This window comes from Trachypithecus francoisi, unplaced genomic scaffold (genome assembly GCF_009764315.1).
Source record: "Trachypithecus francoisi isolate TF-2019V2 unplaced genomic scaffold, Tfra_2.0 Lachesis_group17, whole genome shotgun sequence".
Taxonomy (NCBI): Eukaryota; Metazoa; Chordata; class Mammalia; order Primates; family Cercopithecidae; genus Trachypithecus; species Trachypithecus francoisi.
This window is the reverse complement of record NW_022681462.1, coordinates 24383905-24405947: the sequence shown is the minus strand read 5'-3', so window position 1 is coordinate 24405947 and position 22043 is coordinate 24383905. Positions and strand designations below refer to the sequence as shown.

The following is a 22043-nucleotide window of genomic DNA, read 5'->3' as shown; positions in this document are numbered from 1 at the left end:
TGGTGGGGTAGGGAACAGGGGCATCTGCTCCCATTCAGCACAATCTCTAAAGTAGTTCTTTTTTTGATAATGTTTAGCCTTACAAGTAAAGAGAATTTGCAAACATCCTAGATTTTAAAGTTATGCTGAGAAGACTTTAAGAAGCTATAACTGAGACACACATATAAGGGGTGTGCATAGTCATAAACATAGCCAGTGCCACATAGAGGCTGTTCCTGATATTAGAAAGTTAACATGCCCAATTGCTAGCAGTTCTTAAGGTAATAGCTAAGTGAATATAGAAGCAGGATCTAGTCTTTTTAGGGAGAGAATTTATAAATGTTGTCAGAGTTTTTGACATCTGGGGCAAAGTTCAATACTCAGCTTTCTAGGGACCTGAAATAACAAGAAGATCTTGGCCAAGGTGAAAATTTTACATTCTTCATTTCTTGTTTAACTGGAAAAGTTTAAAAACTAAACAATTTTGTACACACAATCAGGAAATCAAAGCTATATAAGATTCTTGGCATAACTGATGAGAATATCCTACCTACCCCTGCCCTAAAGATTGGAGGCTAAGCATGGAAGGTATTCCTTCAGCAAATAGGCTTCAGCAGCTCACCTGGTAGACTAAGACCAGGTTAGGAATTGAGATGCTCTTTCCTTCCGGTGCTCACTCCCAGCCATGAACACTTTTCCTGAATATAGCAGCCTCCATCTGGCCTCTTGCATATGCCAACATCAGGTCTCCTGCACTCCCTCATGCTCATTCCTACCTGCTCATTTTTGGGCAGCAGCAAAAGATGCCTAGAAGGTGAAGTTCTTAATTTGAAACGTAACATCGGGGTTTAGGAAACACAGGCCTGGACTAGATGCGCTGGCTCACGCCTGTAATCCCAGCACTTTGGGAGGCTGAGACAGGAGGATCGCTTGAGCTGAGGAGTTCAAAGATATAGTGATTGCACCACTGGGCTCCAGCCTGGGCAACAGAGTGAGACTTTGTCTCTAAAAAAAAAAAACAAAACAAAACAAACAAAAAACCCAGGAGGATCACTTGAGCCTAGAAGTTTAAGGTTGTGGTGTGCTATGATCTCATCTGTGAATAGCCACTGCATTCCAGCCTGGGCAACATAGTGAGACTCCTATTGCTAAAAAGCAAAAAGGGAAAAGGAATAGAAAAACACAGACCCACAGGAGTTTGGGGGGCGGGGGATAAAAACAAGGAAGACTCCAGGTGTATTTCACTTGCAAAGTTGGTACTCTTGTGTTAAGTGACGTACCTGGAGGGACAATTGCATTAGTACAGGAAGGGCATTCATTCTTACCTACTACAATGCGTTCTTCAGCAGCTAATGATTTTTTTTTTTTTTTTTGAGATGGAGTCTTGCTCTGTCACCCAGGCTGGAGTGTAGTGGCACAATCTCGGCTGCAACCTCTGCCTCCCAGGTTCAAGCAATTCTCCCTGCCTCAGCCTCCTGAGTAGCTAGGATTATAGGTGCTCGCCACCACACTTGGCTAATTTTTGTGTTTTTTAGTAGAGACAGGGTTTCGCCATGTTGGCCATGCTGGTCTTGAACTCCTGACCTCAAGTGATCCACCCACCTCAGCCTCCCAAAGTGCTGGGATTGCAGGTATGAGCCACCATGCCTGGCCACCAGTGATCTTTTTAAAGCACAAATCAGATTCTATCACTCCTGGGCTTAAAACTCTTCAGTGAATTCCCAGGGCACTTAAACATTCACACTCCTCACTGGGGATTACAGAGTGTCTCGGCCCCTGTTGCCTTTCTAACTTCATCTCCCAATCTCTTTGCTTAATACTCTCCACCCATACCATCCAAACATCTGCTTTTCCACTCAAGACCTTTGCATGGCTGATTCCTTTTCCTGGGGTGCTTTTACCCTGATCTTCACTTGGCTGGCTCTGCCTCATCATTCATTTCTCAGTTTACATGTTACCTCGTCAAGGATAACTTCTCTGACCACCCATTCTAAGGAGCCACCCAGTCATCCTTCATTAGTTGGTCCTATTTTAATTTTTTAATTGTCTTGATAATGCTTACCACTGTCTGATACGATTTGGGTTGCTTATTATCTTTCATTCCCCACTAGAATATAATTTCCAGAAAGTTAAGATCTTTTTCTGCCTTGCTCACAGCTCTATCCCCACTGCCTAGAATGGCTTGTGAACCCAGATGTGACATTCAATGAACATTGTTGAATGTTCAAATATTGTTGGGATAAATATTGTCTCACTGACCCCAAAATGATTTACAGGAAAATAATTTATTTTCTACTGATGATGAACAATGAAAAACAATGACCATTACGCTTTTGGGACCCACTCTTCTCTGCAAGGCACTTAGAGATAGAAGCAGAAAGCCTAAAGGCTAGATGCCTTTATTAATTGAGAAAGTGTTTATTGAATATCTATCATGCTCATGGTTCTGTGTCTGGAATGGGTCTACCACAATGAAAAAGAAAAACTGGGCCAGGCATGGTGGCTCATGCCTGCAATCCCAGCACTTTGGGAGGCTGAGGCAGGCGGATCACAAGGTCAGGAGATCAAGACCTTCCTGGCTAACACAGTGAAAACCCGTCTCTACTAAAAATACAAAATTAGCTGGGCATGGTGGTGGGTACCTCTAGTCCCAGCTACTCAGGAGTCTGAGGCAGGAGAATCACTTGAACCCAGGAGGCAGAGGTTGCAGTGAGCCAAGATCGTGCCATTGCACTCCAGCCTGGGTGACAGCGAGACTCCGTCTCAAAAAAAAAAAAAAAAAGAAAGAAAAACTGAGTTCCAGTTGTTTTAAGACTTTGTGGATGAAGGTTTACAGCCATCAGAAGGAAAAAATTCTTTAAAAGATGAGCAATATTCTCAAGGGGAGGCTAGGTGAGCTCCATGCATTGAGACACTAAAACAGCCTGTCTTGGACATTGCTTGGGAATGGAGGGGCTATGAAAGCAGAAATGGAATGTATACTAAAGACAAATTGTTCACATTGTTAAAATTTTTGCTATGAGTCCATTGGGAATATAAAATGACAGATTTAAAAAGTAAATACTTGGGAAGAAAAAGATATAGAATGAGCTGATTCAAATAAAGGGAAGTGTAGCAAATGCACTGGGATCTTTTAAGTTTGTGCATTATGAATGCATGCATATATGTTCCTTTTCAGCTGCAGATGAAATTACCCAATGAAGTTGTTCCTTGAGAAGGCTACTGTAAAACCAGTAACATGAAGGTGAATCTGTGGTTTGGAGCTCCCCCTACAGATTGTTTGAAAACTGGTCTCTCTCATCGCAAAGAAAAATGACCACTTTGGAAAATGAGTTATTAGGCATGCTTGGAAGTATTTTCAATGTGTATATATTGTTTAATTTTATGTTTAAATGTGTACATGAGGAATCCATTTTGTGTTAGACATTTTTTTTCTTTTGTTACCTGTTTCCTAGCTGTGGACTACATTAATTTGTTTTCCAGTGAGTCAAAGTCTTTGTTTTAGGTCAGAGTGCCATTTTCAAGGTTGCGAATTTTAACACGAATTAAATGACACATGAGACTTTACAGCTATTTGAGAATTGGACATTTTGAGTGAGGGATTTTATCATTTTATATTTGGTTTTTATATTTCTTTTCAAATATAGGGCCTGAATTATGACCAAGCACTATAACTTTTAATGAGGGAGAAAGAATTGCATGCCACTATGTGTATACTCTGAAAAATACTCATTTAGTTAGTCATTTGACAAATATTGATTATCATCTATGTGCCAGACACTGTTTAAGGCATTAGGCATATATCAATGAACAAAGCGGACAAAAATTTCCCTGCCCTCGGGGATCTTATAGTTTAGTGATGGATGAAGGAGTGGTGGATTATAAAAATTATTATGATAAAGAAGTCAATTACATAGTGTATTAGAAGGTTCAAAGTACTGTGAAAGCAATGGGCCCTGGCATAGGAAATCAGATTGAAGGAAGGGAGAGGCAGTGAGGCAACTGCAATTCCAAATAGTGTGGCCAAGGAAACTCCCATTGAAAAGATTTGAGAAAAGACTTGGAGGTAAGAAGAGCTTTCCAGGCAGGGAATAGCAAGTGCAGAGGCCTTGAATCAGGAACTTGCTGGTGCATTCAAGGCACAATAAGGGGGCTCAGCGTGCCTGGAGTGGAGTGAAGGGGAGTGTAGCAGTAAATCATGTAGGGCAAGAGTCAGCAAACCAGTGCAACCTGTTTTTGTAAATAAAGTTTCATTGGAACATGGCCATGCTCATTTGTTTATGTATTTTCTGTGGCTGCTTTCATGCTACAACCACAGAGTGGAGTTGTTGAGACAGAAACGATCTATCCTACAAAGACTAACATATTTAACTGTCTGGATCTTTATAGAAAATATTTGTTGACCCCTGCTGTAGGTAAGATTTCACAGGCCACTGTAAGAATGTTGACTTTGACTCTGAGAGAAATGAGAAGCTATGGGAAGGATTGAGCAAAAGAGTGATGGGATCTGATTTGTGTTTAGAAAGGATCATTATGGCTGCCATGTTGACGAATTTTAGGGAAAAGGGTGGGAACAGGAAAACCAATTAGGACTGTGGTTCAAAAGGTGTACCAGCCAGGCACAGTGGCTCATGCCTATAATCCCACTGCTTTGGAAGGCTGAGGGGGAAGGATCTCTTGAGGCCAGAGTTTGAGATTGCAGCAGTGAGCTATGATCACACCACTACACTCTAGCCTGGGTGACAAGAGTGAGACCCTCTCTAAAAAAAAAAAAACAAAAGGTGCTCCAATGTGCTCCCAAGACACTACAGCAGATTCATCTGGGTGCAGCTGTGTATTTTAAATTCGTGAAGGATTCATAGCAATACCTAACATCTGTTAGATATTGTATGAGCTTCTGGCTAGTAGGTATAGTTCACAGTTTCAACCTCAGGTCATGCCACATTCCTTTCAATGATACTGTATCTTTGTGAAGCTGGGTTTTTGGCAAGTGACCTATGCAAATCAGTGTGGAACCGGAAGTGATGCTGATAGTGTCCAACTTGATTCTAAGGTTTGAGATGTGCGGTACCCAACTGGCATACATATCCCATTAGCAAGTGATTGTGGCTAGGAGTAAGGTTTTCTTTTAACTTAATTATTTTTCAGATGGCACCTTACTTGTTAGAGCATTGTATGAGTTTCTAGTCGCTGCTCTAACAAATCACTACAAATGAACTTCAAAGTTTCCTGCCCCAAGCAACTGAAAAAATGGCCTTACCATGAACTGAGATAAAGAAAATTGTGTATGAACCAGGTTTTTTTTGTGGGGGGAGGAAGGCAGACGGGAGATTCAATTTTATACATGTTTAGGAAAGAAGATACAAAGAGAAAGAAATGATACACATTCTGATCAGGGCCTTTCTCCAGATTGTCCACCCATGAGCCTTTTAGGCTGTTGTGTTTTGACTTCTTACTCAAAATATGAATTGAGCAAGTACAGCGGTGCCATGTTAGAGAGAAGAGACTCAGCAAGCCTTGTCTGACACAGAGTCTTAACTAGTTTGGGGCAAATGGAGCTCTACTTAAGGAAACAGAGAACTACAGGGTTCCCATGTTTAAAATAATTATGTCAAAAGATTGAGCAGGATTTTAGAAAGATGGAGACAGCAGTGTTGTTTTGAATCTCCTCAAATCCTCTCATGGAAATAGATCAAACCAAACAAAAAACCCATGAGTAGCTTTTACACAAAACTAGATGACAGTTTTCCCTATGAACCCCAAAACAAGAGGGTGGGGCAAATCATCATCAGTGGTCACCAGACTTGCCTGGTATGGCATCCACATAGGAGGGAGTGGCAGACAGGATGCCCTCAAACTGCCAGCAGAAGTTCATAGGAAAGTACCATGGGCCAATGTGAGAACAGCAGCCGAAACTCTGAGGGTTTTTTTTGCCCAGTCACAAAGTGAGTAAGTACAAGGGACCTGTGATGGACTCTGAATCGGTGAAGCAGTCTAGTCCCTTCCCACTCTTGAGCCCGAGCAGCCAGAGCTCCTTTCCAGGATGCGGCCCCACACAGAGGACAAACTACTGGGAGGAACAACAGATACAAAGGATAAAAATCAAGGAGGGAAACAGAGCTGGGAAATCTAAAAAAGCAAACCATCATGTCATTTGATACTACATTTTTAAAAAAGAGAAGTTTGGGGAAGTTTTAGAAAAGTTATCCTTAACACCTCCTTTTCAAAGTACAGAAAAATCAATTTCATCTAAAAATGAATAACAGAAAAGGATTGTAGTCAAGTCCCATACAAAGGTATTATAAGAAAAAAGAGAATAAGCAGCAGAACAGCATCCTCTCAGACAATAAAAGCAAGTCAGAAAAGATAGGCCCACAAGCTGATCCAAAGAGTAACCTGCTATTTCAAAACTAGCTAAAAGACATTAGGAAAAAACAATGCAAAAGATGAAAGGACCATAGGGGGCAGGAAGGGAAGTTACTGAATGAGTACTGTACAGAGTTTTTGTTTGGGATGATGAAAAAGTTCTAGAGATGGGTAGAGGTAATGGTGGAACAACAGTGTGAATCTACTTAATGCCACTGAATTGCACACTTAAAATGGTTAAAATGGTAAATTTTACATTATGTGTATTTTACTGCAATAAAAAGGGTGAGAGAACATATAAATCAAAATTAGGTGAGATGGTAGAACTCAGAACAGAATTAAAAACAAAAGAAAAACTTCAGAAAAGAAGACTAAACTAAAAAGAACACAAGAATGAACAGGCTGGGCATGGTGGCTACATTTTAAAAAACACCTGTAATCCCAGCACTTTGGGAGGCCAAGGTGGGCGGATCAGTTGAGGTCAGGAGTTGAAGACCAGCTTGGCCAACGTGGCAAAACCCTGTCTCTACTCAAAATACAAAAATTAGGCCTGGTGCGGTGGCTCACACCTGTAATCCCAGCACTTCGGGAAGCCAAGGCGGGTGGATCACCTGAGGTCAGGAGATTGAGACCAGCCTGACCAACATGGCAAAACCCCGTCTCTACTAAAAATACAAAATTAGCCAGGCATGGTGGCGCATGCCCGCAATCCCAGCTACTCGGGAGACTGAGGCAGGAGGATCGCTTGAACTCAGGAGGCAGAGGTTGTGGTGAGCTGAGATCACGCCATCATTGCTCTCCAGCCTGGGCAACGAGATCGAAACTCCATCTCAGGAAAAAAAAAAAAAAAAAAGAAAGAAAAAAATTAGACAGGCATGGTGATGTGCGCTTGTAATCTCAGCTACTCAGGAGGCTGAGGCATGAGAATCACTTGAACCCAGGAGGTGAAACCAAGGTGGCACCAGTGCACTCTAGCCTAGTGACAGAGCGAGAGTCTGCCTCAAAAAAAAAAAAAAAAAAAAAAAAAGAATTAACATAATGGATAATGCCTTTAAAAAAGAAGAAATTTTTAAAAATCAAAAAGAAAATAAAAAGGATTCTAGAGAAATGGCAAATATAAAAGATAGGTAAAAAAGTCAGGACAGTTCTGAAAAGAGTAATGCAAACACATAGAAACATAGTATATCATAAAAGAGACATTTCACATCAATGGGACAGATTATTCAGTAAATCGTAATATGTACATGTTGGGGTAAAAATAATTTATCTGGAAGAATCCTTAAAGTGGCAAAAGTAGATGCCTCTAAGGGAGGGGGTAGGTGGTGGCTAGGAAACTTGGGGAAAGGGTGAATTTCCATTGTTACCATTTTGTGTCTTTTTAATGTTCTATCATGTGAATCTATTACCTTTGAAGTCTAAAATGCCTGTGTTCAAATCCGAACTGTTGCTAGCAGTTGCTAGCTAGCTCTTAATCTTGGGCAAATTCTTCAGATTCTCTACCTCCTTATCTGTGAAATGGGGTGAATAACTTAGCGAGGTGCTACCAGGCACAGAATAAACTCTCAATAAATATAAATTGCTGGTGGAAACAACCCAAATGTCTAGTAACGGATGAATGGATAAGCCAATGTGGTGTAGTCATACAATAAGAATAGTATGCAGCATGAAAAGGAATAAAGTTCAGATACACACTACAGCATATAGATAAACCTTTAAAACATAGTACTAAATGAAGCCAGATACCAAAGGTCACATGTTGTATGATTCCATTTGTATGAAATGTCCAGAAAAGGTAAATCCAGAGATTGGTGGTTGCCTGGTGCCAGAGGGAGGAGGGAATGAGGAGTGACCGCTAATGGGTAGAGGGTTTTCTTGCAGGGGATGATGAAAAGTTAATGCAGATAGTCGTAATGATTGTACAACCTTGTGAACATCCTAAATGCCACTGAATTGTACGATTTTTGTTTTTTGTTTTGAGACTGAGTCTTGCTCTGTTACCCAGGCTGGAGTGCAGTGGCACCATCTCGGCTCACTGCAACCTCCCCCTCCCAGGTTCAAGCGATTCTTGTGCCTCAGCCTCCTGAGTAGCTGGGATTACAGGCACACACCACCACGCTAGGCTAAATTTCGTATTTTTATTAGAGACGGGGTTTCACCATGTTGGCCAGGCTGGTCTCGAACTTCTGAGCTCAAGTGATCTGCCTGCCTCAGCCTCCCAAAGTGCTGGGAATACAGCCCGCTCCCGGCCGCATGGTACGGATTTTGAATGGTGAATTTTATGTTAGGTGAATTATATATCAGAAACTAATTATTTTTAAAGTGAATTACTGATTTTCCCATGGTGACCATCCACTGCCCCCATCTTCCCTTCCCCCACTCATTCCTCTCCTGCCCTCCCCCCAGCGCCCCCAACCCTTTCTACCTCCCCCTGTGCCTCCCAAGGGGGGCCCCCCTTCCCCTAAGGAGCGGCTCTGGACAGTTGGGCGCCTGCGTCTTGCGGGTTTCGGAGGGGGACCCAGGGCGCACGCGTGCCCACCACTCATCCTGTGAAAACGGACGCTGCAAGCCATTTTTTCTCGTGTACTTCAGTTAATGGTGATGGCCGAGAAGACTGCACGTGCTGGAATGGGTGGAGGAGGATCTGGCAGGCCTCTTAGAAGTCCCTCCAGAAGCTTGATTTCCTCTGCCTGTAACCTCTGGATGCCGTGGTCTGAAAGCCAGGCTGGCTGCCTGCAGGGGCTTGCAAACGCTACTGACTTCGGAGACCCACAGGCCTTCCCCCTTTGCATGCAGAGTGACCCAAGCCCATTGCTGAACCTCACTAGTAAAGTGGCATAGTGTTACTGGTCTTGTGTGTTGTTGTGAAGGTGAACTGAAGTAGTGCGTCTCACTGCCCCGTGCATAGGTGTTGGTTGAATAAATGGAGATCCATACTCTGGGGTCTGTCCTGGGCCAGCTTCATGCTGCTGCAGTTCACTTGGCTGGGCCCCAGGTTATCAGCTGCACCTTGGAGAACTGTGAGCCCTTGCCATTCCCCTGGTAGATTTCCCCTATGTTTTGTACTCACTTTCCCAACTGTGATCATGTGTGTATAAGGTAACCCAAACCTGTTGATGAGTCCTGAATCTTGTTTTCTAAAATACCTATCTGCTAGGCTATGAGACATAAGGCCATCATCCATGGGAGACTTTGTACATTTATTTTGGTCCACCCAGCCTCATCTTCTGCCATCTTCAACTTACATCCAAATTTTATTCTTTTAGTCCTAACCTCAGATTTTGCATCTTACTTCTGCCATTTTCCCCATTTCTGATTCCTTATATAAGCCCATAAAATCTCTCCCCATTTGACCTTCTCAGTCCTGGACCATGGTCCTTCCTGTTTCTTCAGTTCTTATCCTTTTTTGTCTATTCTCCCATCCAACTTTAAATTCCTTCTTTTTTTTTTTTTTTTTTTTGAGCTAGAGTCTCGCTCTGTTGTCCAGGCTGGAGTGTAGTGGCATGATCTCGGCTCGCTTCAACCTCCACCACCCGGGTTCAAGGGATTCTCCTGCCTCAGCCTCCTGAGAAGCTGGGATTACAGGCACCCGCCACCACACCCAGCTAAATTTTTGTATTTTTAGTTTTTAGCTTGTAGTTTTGTATTTGTAGTTTCACCATGTTGGCCAGGCTGGTCTCGAACTCCTGAACTCAGGTGATCCACCCACCTCGGCCTCCCAAAGTGCTGGGATTATAGGAATGAGCCACCGCACCTGGCCATAGTTCCTTCTTTCTAATGCAACCTTTGATCCCCACCTCCACACCAAAGAAAATTCGCAGTCAACAGCATCTCAAAACTGAAAAGGCCTCTTTATTACTTATCTATTAATTCTATTACATTTCTTTATTATGTTTTAAAAATATATCAGAATAAATAAATTAGTCTCTATCTATATATGTGGAAAACCAGCGGTATCCAACATAAAACCAACAATCTCATCTCTTAGATTGTGTAGCCGTAGTATTCAGCAATTTCCATATCTCTTTCCCTTTCAACGAAAAACTGCACTTTCCCCAGAGAGGTGTATTTGGCAGCATTCTCACGCTCTTGTTGAGCCTTTCTCTTCATTGCCTCACGCTCTGGCCTCTGCTCTTCTGTGATAGGCGTTGACATTACTGGCTCAGGAACAGTGGGTTTCCTCCATGGACGGGGTTCGAAGCTGAAGTCTTGGATTGGAAATTGATTTTGAGTCTTGGGCAGGGACTGGAGATTGGTCACAGCAGTGGAAACAGGCTCCCGCTGCAGAGAAGAACAAGATGATGTTTTGCAGAGTGATGGCCTAGAAACTGCAGATTGAGGGACAGTAGGCTGGGTAGGGTTGGCTGAACCAGGTTGGGTTGCTTTGGTCAAAATTGGCTGAGCTGGTGTGGCAGGACCTGGCAAAGATGTGTTGGTAGGAGCTGGTGGGGATGGATTGACTGCAGTCGACTGAGCTGAGTCAGTAGAATCAGGTTGAGCAGGGTAAGCCACAGCAGGCCCACGTGAGGCCGGAGGGTTTGGCCGCCGAGAAACAGGTCGAGCTTGAGGTTTGTCCAGGGCCAGAAAGGGCAAAGGTATCAACTTGACCTTCCCAGGTGGTGGCAACTCAGAGTGGGATGGAGATGGACACTCTTTTTCAGCACTACCATCTAGTTTCTGGGCCTTGACTTGAATTTTCTCCGGGCCTTTACCCTCACGTTGGGTATGCAGCCATGGTTTGAGAGCTGGGAATGGCTGGTGGTTTTGGGTGTTGCTTGAGCTTCCCAGGGTCCTGGAGGAAGAGAATCCAGCTTTCTTATCGATCTTTTTCCCGAGTGCATGGAAAACTTGCACGGACTCCAGCATGTGCATGCGCAGGGAGCTTCGGGGCTTTTTAAAGATCTCTTGGCTAAGCTCAGGTTGATTTTTCTTCCGCTTCATGTTGGGAATGGTTTGCTTCTCTTCTACCTTGACTTTGTTCCCTGACTGCTTACTCTCTTCAGATTTCTTGGAGCTGTTTTTTCTGTTCCCTTTGGTCTTTTCCTGCCCATGGCTCTTAGCTTTGCTGATCCTGCTGGATGCAGCTTTGTGAGGTTTGTTGCTAGAATGCTTGGCCTTGTTCACAGAGGCACTGTCACTGACTGTAGCACTGCAAACAACCACTTCTCCCTCTAATAGGCACTCTGGGTTCTTTGGCTGGATTTTGGCCTTCGGAGCACCCTGGATAGGCTCAGAAGCTTTATGCTTATTCTCCCTGACTTGATCAGAGTGACCCTTTATGACACATGACTTTTCCTGCACCTGATTTACCTTGATGGCACTGGTATCTTTGGCTTTCTTTGCTGAGGGACCTTTGGGTAGGTCAAGGTCCTGTAAGGAACTGAAGAGTGGGGGGAGGTAAGTATCCTCCACCAATGTAGTGATGTCTGCCAAATCACTGCTAGACTCAATCCCATTTTCAAATATCCCTTGGTCCTCAAGACTCAGGCTGTTATTTCTTTGATCGGCATTTTCAGAACCAGGCTGCTCCTCTTGGCCAAGAGGATCAATGCAGGCCAGAAGTGGGTGAATATCAGGGACTTCTACAGGAAGTAGTGGAGGATCTTGATTTCCTGTTAGGATCTGGTAGACATCTAGAGGCTTTGAAAGGTTGGTTTTAATCTCGTCCAAAGTCTCATTCTCATTTTTTTCCTGGCTTGGAGCTGGAGACAGTGTCAAGAGATTAGTAGGACTCTGGACTGGAGTTATCATTGAAATGTCCCCAAGCTCAGGTGATGGGTTACTCTCAAGTATCTGGGTATTTCTGCTACTGAAGGACTTGGAGAATTCTTGAGTTTGTGGCAGACAAAATGTCTGGCTTGGAGATTGCAATCCCAGGGAAGTATCCATCCCCAGGGAAGTTTCCATCGCTACAAAGGAATCAAGCAAGAAGTCAGTCCCTGGTAAGTGAGATGCACCCCACACACACCAATGCGGCAATCAGATACCTTTCCAACGTGGGCAAGGCATTTCTACTAGCTCTTCTTAAGGACCATGGACAAGACCCTGTATTAGGAGATTGGCAGTGACTGTTCTCTTACTGGTTATCAGTTATGTGATTGTTTCTTGGTTTTCTTTGCATTTCACAGAGTTGTTGTAAGTCAAAAAGTGAACGTGATTTTTAAAATAGGAGATGTTTTGTAAAGCCTCACATTCTTATAGGATCCTTTCCATTCTCTCCACTCTCCTGAGAGAATAAGAACACTTTACACCATGGACTAGGGGAAAGAATGGAGCCCTTCCTCATGAAATATATCAGCAAGCACAGATTCTGAGCCTGTTTGTTTTGGAGAGGATCTCTCAACACAAGGTCTTAAATCCTATTGTAAGTTAAGGAAAATCAAAATGTCACTGCCAAAATAAGAGTTCTGAAGTACCTTCCAAAGAGACTGAAGTAATAGATTAAGGAAGGACGTTACAGCGTGGTAGTGCGGGGGAAGTGATCGGTCAGGGCACTAAACAATGTATCCCTGAGTATGCTCTTGGGACTCTCTTACATGTAGCATAGATGGCCATTATAGTGTTCCACTTTCCCACCTATAAGGTGTTCTCATATAGAGTCTGCAAATGGAGAGCACTGCCCCAGAATAGTGGTTGAAGTCTCAGGACTTAAATTCTACCTATCCGTGGACTCATCACACAGCTACAGATTTGACCCTCCTTTTCAATGCTGACATTATTCCTCTCCTTTCTTGCTGTTTGTACTCACCTTGAACACTGGTTTCTGTGATGGGTTGAGTAGACACAGAGTAATACATCCCAGAAGTAGAGACTGGTGGTAGGACATTTGTGGGCTGAACCTCCTTTAGCACCATCACCATTTCTGGTTGATGGGCAGAAGCCCTATATCCTGTGTATGACACAGAGCCATAGGATTGCAGGCAGGATAGTTGAGGTCCCAGTGTGCCTTGATTATAGTAATAGACCTGACTTCCTATCTGGTAGGGAAGTGACAGGCTATGGCCCTGCTGATTTGGAATTTGAGTTAGTGTCCCCTGAACAAGGCTGGCAGATAGTGACGGATACAGAGGGACCACAGTATTGGTATCTGAAGTTTTATCATACTGGGCTGTCATAGACATGGAAGAGACAGCTGTGTTCTGGTCAATGAGAGTCACAGTGAAGTCCCTGAGTGAGGATGACTTCTTTGCTGTGCTTGCTGTACTATTCCACTCAAAACTGCCTGGATAAGAGGCAGCTGAAGTAGAAATATGGCTCTGGCCAGTAACCCCAGACAACATAGTTGTGCTAGAATGTTGATAAAGATAGGCACTGCCCATGATTGGCTGGAAGGAGGTGCCAGAGGCTGATGGCTGTAGCCATGCTGAGCTGATGACTGGAGCAGAGGCTCTGGAGAAGTTGGAGATGCTTCCTGTTAAGGAAGCCGCATTGCTCACCACAGGAAGAGAGAACTGCAGAGAATTTGCAGTTCCAGGTAAAGACGTATTTTGGAAATCTTCTGTAGGAAACAAGAGAGATGAAAAAAACCAATGAGATTGAAAAATTCTCACCTTATTTGAAGAATAGCATTATCTTAAGGTTGTTGCAATCAGGAAGCCTCTAATACCAATACTCACTGAGATACCAAAAGCCAAACAGTTTATGATGGCCATGAGTGCTGAGGCAGTTTGGTCCTCTTCTGATGAACTGCCTTTGTGTCCAGCTTGGACACAGATGTGAAGACCCAAGTGGTCTGGGTTCGTACATGATTTCCTAGGCTAGAAGCAACCTTCTCCCTTCCCTATCTTTCCCTTGAATCTGGGTTAGTATAGACTCATAACTATTTCCTAGAATTGGAGCATTTTAGAACTAGGAGGTCCTTAGAGATGTTCTAACATTTCATTTTATGAGTCTGAGAGAGGTCAGATTGACCTGTTTAAGTTTTACCATTATGTTAATATCATTACCAGTTTACAGAATCTGACTTCCTTGCCAGGGGTCTTTTCTCTGAGCATCGACCAGAAACTAGGAAATGAGAGCTTTTAATATGGCATTTTTTTTGGGTCTACTAGAATACAGTACAGCTATTACCTTTATAATCCTTAGTGTCACATTTTGCTTCTGCAGGTCATGTGACATGTCCCAGACTTTACATTTAACCTAGGTCATTGGTAAATCTAAAAGGTCATTTTTTGCCCTCTTCAAGCCTGGCTTTTTGTCATAAGTCAAAAGAACTACCTGATAGAAATGCTTTTTTTTTTTTTTTTTTGAGACGGAGTCTTGCTCTGTCGCCCGGGCTGGAGTGCAGTGGCCAGATCTCAGCTCACTGCAACCTCTGCCTCCTGGGCTCAAGCAATTCTCATGCCTCAGTCTCCTGAGTAGCTGGGATTATAGGCGCATGCCACTGTGCCTGGCTAATTTTTTGCATTTTTAATAGAGACGAGGTTTTGCCATGTTTGCCAGGCTGGTCTGGAACCACTGGCATCAGATTATCTGCCTGCCTCGGTCTTCCAAAGTGCTAGGATTACAGGCATGAGCCACAACGCCCGGCCAAGAAATGCTTTTTGAAAGAAAAAAGCTAGTTAAACTCTGAGCTTCAGGCTGCTTGTCTATAAAGTAGTTATAAAATAATAGCAGTGATAATTCATACATGAATAAAAGTGATAGATTACATATGACTTATAATGAGGAAGATACAGTAAGTTCTGAAAAAACAGACAAAATAATTTAAAACATAAAATCATGGAATTAAAACAATATATAGATATTAATGAAAACTGGGGTATGTAGCTAGCATCAGAATGTAGTAAATTACTAACTAAATCTGCTACCATACATGCAACATTAGGAAACTGAATAGTATCTACTTTTTCTAAGTGAATACTATTAACCAAGAAATAGCCCGTAATAGAACGAATGAATTTCTAACCAGCATATATAGATAGAGAGACTGTATCAGCAAAAAGTGTGTAACAAGCAGAAAAATGCAGTAAATGTGAATGTAAAATAGCCATAATATATGTGGATATTTCAATAAAAACTGGTACAAAATAGAATGCAAAAAATAAGTGAAGGAATTCCATTTTTACGCTCATTCATATTTCTATGACTATTACCCAGCAAATGACAGATATTAATCTTAGTAGAAGACTTAAATTATTGTAGCCACATAACAAGCAGAAAAAAATCCTTAAACAGTATCATGAGAGCTGTAATATTTATCCTCAAAACCTAGATTATAATCATCTCCAACATCCAGGAAAATGACATCCCCATAGCTTAAAAAAAACAACTGCTGGAATCCAATTAAAAAATGTTTTGAATGTGGGAAAGTTCAAAGGACTCCAGAAAATTTGATTTAGATAGATATGGAATTAGAGATATGTGGTTGATATGTGGCTTGACTTTTTATTCTTCGGTCTAAAAGCAGTTCATTGCAAATCAGTATGTACTCTGTTTTTGGAAAAAAGTATTAAGATAAAAAAAGCAGCTTTTACTAGAAATCTACTTTTCACACAAAGGTATTGCTTTTCTGATGCAAGTAATGATACATTCTTTTCTCAGAAACTTACTTTTATTATTAATAGGAGAAACATCCATGTAATTTAAAAATTAGAAACAGCACACTGCCAATTACATGTCCTCCAGCTCTCTAGGTAACCACTTACTCGTTTCTTGTTTGTAGGAAGCATCATATCTTTTCTTTTGAGATGGAGTCTTGCTCTGTCGTATAGACTGGAGTACAGTGGCAAGATCTCAGCTCACTGCAACCTCTGCCTCCCGGGTTCCAGAGATTCTCCTGCCTAAGCCTCCCGAGTAGCTGGGATTACAGGCGCCTGTCACCACACCCAGTTAATTTTTGTATTTTTAGTAGAGATGGGGTTTCACCATGTTGGCCAGGCTGATCTCGAACTCCCAACCTCAGGTGATCCACCTGCCTCCCAAAGTGCTGGGATTACAGGTGTGAGCCACCGAGCCCGGCCTGGAGGCATCATTTCTAAAACATATATATGTGTGTGTGTGTATATATATATAATGTTTACATATTTTTTTTTTGAGAGAGTTTCGCTCTTGTTGCCCATGCTGGAGTGCAATGGCATGATCTCGGCTCACCGCCTCCCAGGTTCAATTGATTCTCCTGCCTCAGCCTCCCAAGTAGCTGGGATTACATGCAGGCGCCACCATGCCTGGCTAATTTTGTATTTTTAATAGAGACAAGATTTCTCCATGTTGGTCAGGCTTGTCTCACACTCCTGACCTCAGGTGATCAGCCTACCTCGGCCTCCCAAAGTGCTGGGATTACAGGTGTGAGCCATCCTGCCCGGACTTTAAAACATATTTCTACAATGTTTATATTAAAAACTGTAGGCCGGGCACGGTGGCTCAAGCCTGTAATCCTAGCACTTTGGAGGCCGAGACGGGCGGATCACAAGGTCAGGAGATCGAGACCACCCTGGCTAATACGGTGAAACCCCATCTCTACTAAATAATACAAAAAACTAGCCGGGCGACAAGGCGGACGCCTGTAGTCCCAGCTACTTGGGAGGCGGAGGCAGGAGAATGGCCTAAACCTGGGAGGCGGAGCTTGCAGTGAGCTGAGATCCAGCCACCACACTCCAGTCTGGGCGACAGAACCAGACTCTGTCTCAAAAAAAAAAAAAACTGTCAAGTGTCATCTATGTTTAAGAAGGCAACAGAAAAAAAAACAACTGAATGTGACTTCTGATAAGCTGCTTTTCCTAGGGAAACTCTATTCTAGCCTGTTCCCTTCCTAGGTCAGTGATAAAAGCATTTGCTAAAACCAACTTCATTTTGCCCTGTCTTGAATAGATTTCACTCTGTTGTCCTTCTGCTTCTTTTTTTTTTTTTTTTTTCAAATTTAAAATATATTTTTCTCTTTTAAAATCATTTTGTCATTCTTCAGGGTATATCCCAAGGGGAAAGAGTAGGGGACCCTTTCTGCTTTAATTAAAATCCCAAATTCCTTACCCTAGAATACCTGCCTCCTTTTAACCCAGTACTCTCCATTTTCTCTTTCCACCTAGTTTAAATAGGAATCTCCAAAACATGGATATTACTTTTGTTTGTTTGTTTGCTTGTGACAGGGTCTCACTTTCTCACCCAGGCTGAAGTCCAGTGGTGTGAACATGGCTCACTGCAGCCTCAACCTCCTGGGCTCAAGCAGGAGGATCCTCTTGATCAGGATCCTCTGATCCTCCCACCTCAGCCTCCTGAGTAGCTGGCATACCCCCAACCCTGCCTGATTTTTACAAAGTTTTTGTAGACATGGGGGTCTTCCCATCTTGCACAGACTGGTTGTGAACTCCCAGGCCCAAGCGATCCTCCCACCTCAGCCTCCCAAAGCATTGAGATTGCAGGCATGAGCTACCACGCCCAACTGAATATTCAAAGCATCACTACACATCTGTAAACATCACTAAATTTAAAATAGTAAAGTTGAAATATTAGTGAGGGAGATGGCCTCCCAAAGTGCTGAGATTACAGGTGTGAGCCACCGTGCCTGGCTGAATAATATTTAAAACATCACTAAACATCACTAAATTTAAAATAGGAAAGTTGAAATATTAGTGGAGGGAGATTATTACAAATGAAACATCTCAGAACATATTGCTGCTTTTCTATGCCACTTTGAGTTGTTCTCTGTTTCTGTTGAAATGAACACTCTCAGAAAGTCTCTGATTTCATTTTCTATACGTATACCCATTAAGATTCAGTGTTGGAAAAGAAAAGGGCGAGAGGGAATAACGAACTTATTATCCTAATGTAACAGATGAGGAAACAGATTTCATGAGAGAATAAGTTATCTAAAGTCACACAGCTAGTAAATGTCAAAGCCAAAACTGAAATGAGGTCTCTAGATTTCTACTTCAAGAGTTTCCCTGTTATTCCAAGCTGTTTGGGACTATAGGGGGAAAGAAATCTAAATTTACGGGGAAGGAAATCTCATGAAAACCTTTTTAAAACGTTTCTTTCTTTACCTGACATGGTCAGAGAAGAAGAAACATCAACTGCAGATACAAGGGATGAAGAGACGATACTAGCAGATGTCTGGGTGGCTGAAGCCAACGAGCGCATGTGTCCAGTATGAAGACCACTGGTCACCAGTCACTGGTCACTGGCCACTTGCGATGATACAAATTTACAGGCCACTCCCAGCAAACCCCAAGATTCTACCAGGTGCTGGTAGGTTTGCTGGGAGAATGATGTCACAAAGCAGGCAGTTTAAAGGTCTGCGATAGCCAATAGGGAGGTCAGATTCCCAACAAGACAGGATTGGCTGGCAGAGGTGGTAGGAAAGCTGTAACAGCACTAAGTGGCTGAGCTCTGGGGAGGTGAAATCTGCAAGACAGACGTGTTAGTCCCACTTTCCCCCAGGCTCTCATGTTAGGGAGATCATCTGAATGTTTCCCATAAATGTTCACTCATATAATTAACTGACATTTATATGTTATATTTCATACTATATAATGCTATGCATTTATAATTATATAGTACATACACAATATCGTTGGGGAAACAGGAAAGGGACGTCTAAGTTGAGCAATTACAGTCGTTCTAAAACCATTTCAGTGAATCTGATTAATGAATTTAATGCCGCTTTTTTTTTGTTTGTTTTTTTGAGACAGAGTCTCGCTCTGTTGCCCAGGCTGGAGTGCAGTGGCATGATCTGAGTTCACTGCAAGCTCCACCTCCTGGGTTCACGCCATTCTCCTGCCTCAGCCTCCTGAGTAGCTGGGAGTACAGGCGCCCACCACTTCGCCGGCTATTCTTTTGTAATTTAAGTAGAGATGGGGTTTCACCGTGTTAGCCGGATGGTCTTGATCTCCTGACCTCGTGATCCGCCCGCCTCAGCCTCCCAAAATGCTGGGATTACAGGCGTAAGCCACTGCGCCCAGCCCTACTGCCGCTTTTAAGGGCCAAAGGAAGGGATTAAAGAGCCCTCTTTTGTAATTTGGTTGAGGAGCAAAGTTCGTTGACTGCTCCTTGTAGGACATGTTGTGGTCCAGGAGTCCTCTCTTTTAGTTTCTTCTCCTTGAATTCTACCTTCTTTGGGCTCGGCTGGATTGATCTTGGATCTCTCTTCTGCTCTCTTTTTTTAACCCCTTGATTTTAGGCATTGTTTCTGGGCTGAGCCTTGATCTTGGATTTTTACATTCATGGATATTAGTTCTTGTCAACTTCCAGAGCAGGAGTCTTCTTTTCAGTGTCCTGATGTTTGCAAAACGGACTCTGCTCATGAGAAGCAAACACCAGAGAGGTAGAAGACAAGGCTGACTGCAGACCTTCCCTCTTCTAGCCTTTGGTCACAATTCTTCTGCCCATAGTTTGCTACCTCTGGCTCCTTGGGCCACACAGACACCCTGCCTTCCTGCTGTTTTATACGCGAGAAGCATTCAGGATACTTTCTTTCTTCTCACATAAGAGAATCCAGTGTGGCAGTTACTTATAGCCTCCTCTCCCTTGCAAACAGCCACTATAGAATCTAGGGCCTTTAGGATTTCCTGTCAGTCATGCTTGGGTGCAAGGGCCAGGCCAAATGAAGAGTTAAAGCATTTAGTGGAGAATAGGAAACAGGCAAAGTGAGGGTGCAGGAAAAAAGAGATTTGTGTGGATATTTTGGTTTCTGTGACAAACAGTTTGACATACCTATTTTATGTTAACAGAACAGACAATTCAATATTTTTTATGTAGCTAGATAGTCCAGAAGTTCCATGACTTCTGTACACTGAAGAAAATAATCATAATATATTTTGTCCATTTTGTTTTATGTCATATTACCTCATTTATGTCATTCATTAGTATGTCTGTAGAATGTAAATTGCTTTTGATTTATTATTTTTATTTTATTTATAAGAGTGAGACGGAGTTTCACTCTTGTGGCCCAGGCTGGAGTGCAGTGGCACGATCTTGGCTCAATGCAACCTCTCCCCCCGCGTCCAAGTGATTCTCCTGCCTCAGCCTCCTGAGTAGCTGGGATTACAGGCGCCCACCACCATGCCTGGCTAATTTCTGTAGTTTGAGTAAGGACAGGGTTTCACCATGTTGGCCAGGCTGGTCTCAAACTCCTGACCTCAGGTGATCTTGCCACCTCAGCCTTGCAAAGTGCTGGGATTGCAGGCGTGAGCCACTGTGCCCGGCCTGTAGATTACTTTTAAAGGCGTTGGTTTTTCTCCATGTTTTTTTGTTGTCATATTTTTAAGGAATACAACACTGTAAGACATACTGCATGTTTTTCTCATAATGGTTGTTTATTTTGAAACATCATGCGCTATGGTGACTTGATGGGTTTTATGGAGGACATTACAGAGGGGATCTGTGAAAAAGGCAGTGTTGTGAGTTGTGCTGTGTGCCCAGGCATAAGGAACTGATGTCTGCAGTCAGCCCAAGTTGACCTGGATTGCCTTGGGTTTTGTTTTCCTAGTTCGTGCTTTTCTCACTAACTTCTCTTGTAACTATGATAAAATGAGTTAGGGCCGAGTTGCTAATGATTTACGTGTGGACTAAGCTGGTTTGGGGGAGGAAATCTATGCATATAATCATTTTCCTTGATGGTAAGCTTTTAGAGATACCTGAATTGATCGTTAGTTTGTTTATTTGTTTGTTTGTTTGTTTTTAGATGGGGTCTCCCTCTGTCGCCTAGGCTGGAGGGCAGTGGCACGATCTCAGCTCACTGCATCATCTGCCTCCATGGTTCAAGCCATTCTCATGCCTCAGCCTCCCAGGTAGGTAGGATTACAGGTGCACACCACCACACTCAGCTGATTTTTATATTTTTAGTAGAGATAGGCTTTTACCATGTTGGCCAGGCTGGTCTCAAACTCCCGACCTCAGGCGATCTGCTTGCCTAGCCTCCCAAAGTGCTGCAATTACATGTGTGAGCCACCAGGCCCCGCCTGGAAGCATCATTTCTAAAGCATATTTCTTTCATTCTTTTTTTTTTTTTTTTTTTAAGTGGAGTTTCGCTCATATAGCCCAGGCTGGAGTGCAATGGCATGATCTTGGCTCACCGCAACCTTCACCTCTCAGGTTCAAGCGGTTCTCCTGCCTCAGCCCCTCAAGTAGCTGGGATTTCAGGCATGTGACACCACATCCAGCTAATTTTGTGTTTTTAATAGAGACGGGATTTCTTTGTTGGTCAAGCTTGTCTCACGCTCCTGACCTCAGGTGATCAGCCTACCTCGTCCTCCCAAAGTGCTGGGATTATAGGTGTAAGCCACCGTGCCTGGCCTCTAAAACATATTTCTTAAATGTTTATATTAAAAACTGTCAAGTGTCAACTATGCTCAAAAAGTCAACAGAAAAAAGTGACTGAATATGACTTCTGTTAAGCGGCCTTTCTTAGGGACACTGTATTCTAGCGCGTTTCCTTCCGAGTCCATTGATCTAAGCATTTGCTCAATCCAACTTCATTTTGCCCTACTCTGAATAGATTTCACTCTTTTGTCCTTCTACTTTTTTTTCAAATTTAAAATATATTTTTTTCTTTTAAAATCATTTTGTCATTTTCCAGGGCATATCCCAAGGGGAAGGAGTAGGGGACCCTGACTTTCTGCTCTAATTAAAATCTCAAATTCCTTACCCTAGAATATCTGCCTCCTTATAACCCAGTACTCTCCATTTTCTCTTTCCACCTAGTTTAGATAGGAATCTCCAAAACGTGAATATTACTTTTGTTTGTTTGTTTGTTTGCTTGTGACAGG

The 22043-nt window shown here is 42.8% G+C and overlaps 2 protein-coding genes across 2 annotated transcripts in view; both read right to left on the bottom strand.

Annotated features, from left to right (window-relative positions):
• Nucleotides 1-8790, bottom strand: part of STAMBP (STAM binding protein) — a 55131-nt gene extending 46341 nt beyond the window's left edge. Inside the window, exon 1 of the mRNA XM_033175126.1 lies at nucleotides 8768-8790. The gene's annotated coding sequence lies outside the window, so the exon portion shown is untranslated. The remainder of the gene's footprint in view (nucleotides 1-8767) is intronic.
• Nucleotides 8791-10174: 1384 nt separating this feature from the next.
• On the bottom strand, nucleotides 10175-18538 carry LOC117062032 (uncharacterized protein C2orf78). Its single transcript, XM_033175116.1, has 3 exons — nucleotides 18321-18538; nucleotides 13091-13840; nucleotides 10175-12251 (listed from the first exon to the last, which is right to left on the bottom strand). Exons 1-3 carry the CDS (start codon nucleotides 18415-18417, stop codon nucleotides 10327-10329), a joined length of 2772 nt encoding a protein of 923 aa, XP_033031007.1. The 5' UTR covers nucleotides 18418-18538; the 3' UTR covers nucleotides 10175-10326.
• Nucleotides 18539-22043: the final 3505 nt, after the last annotated feature.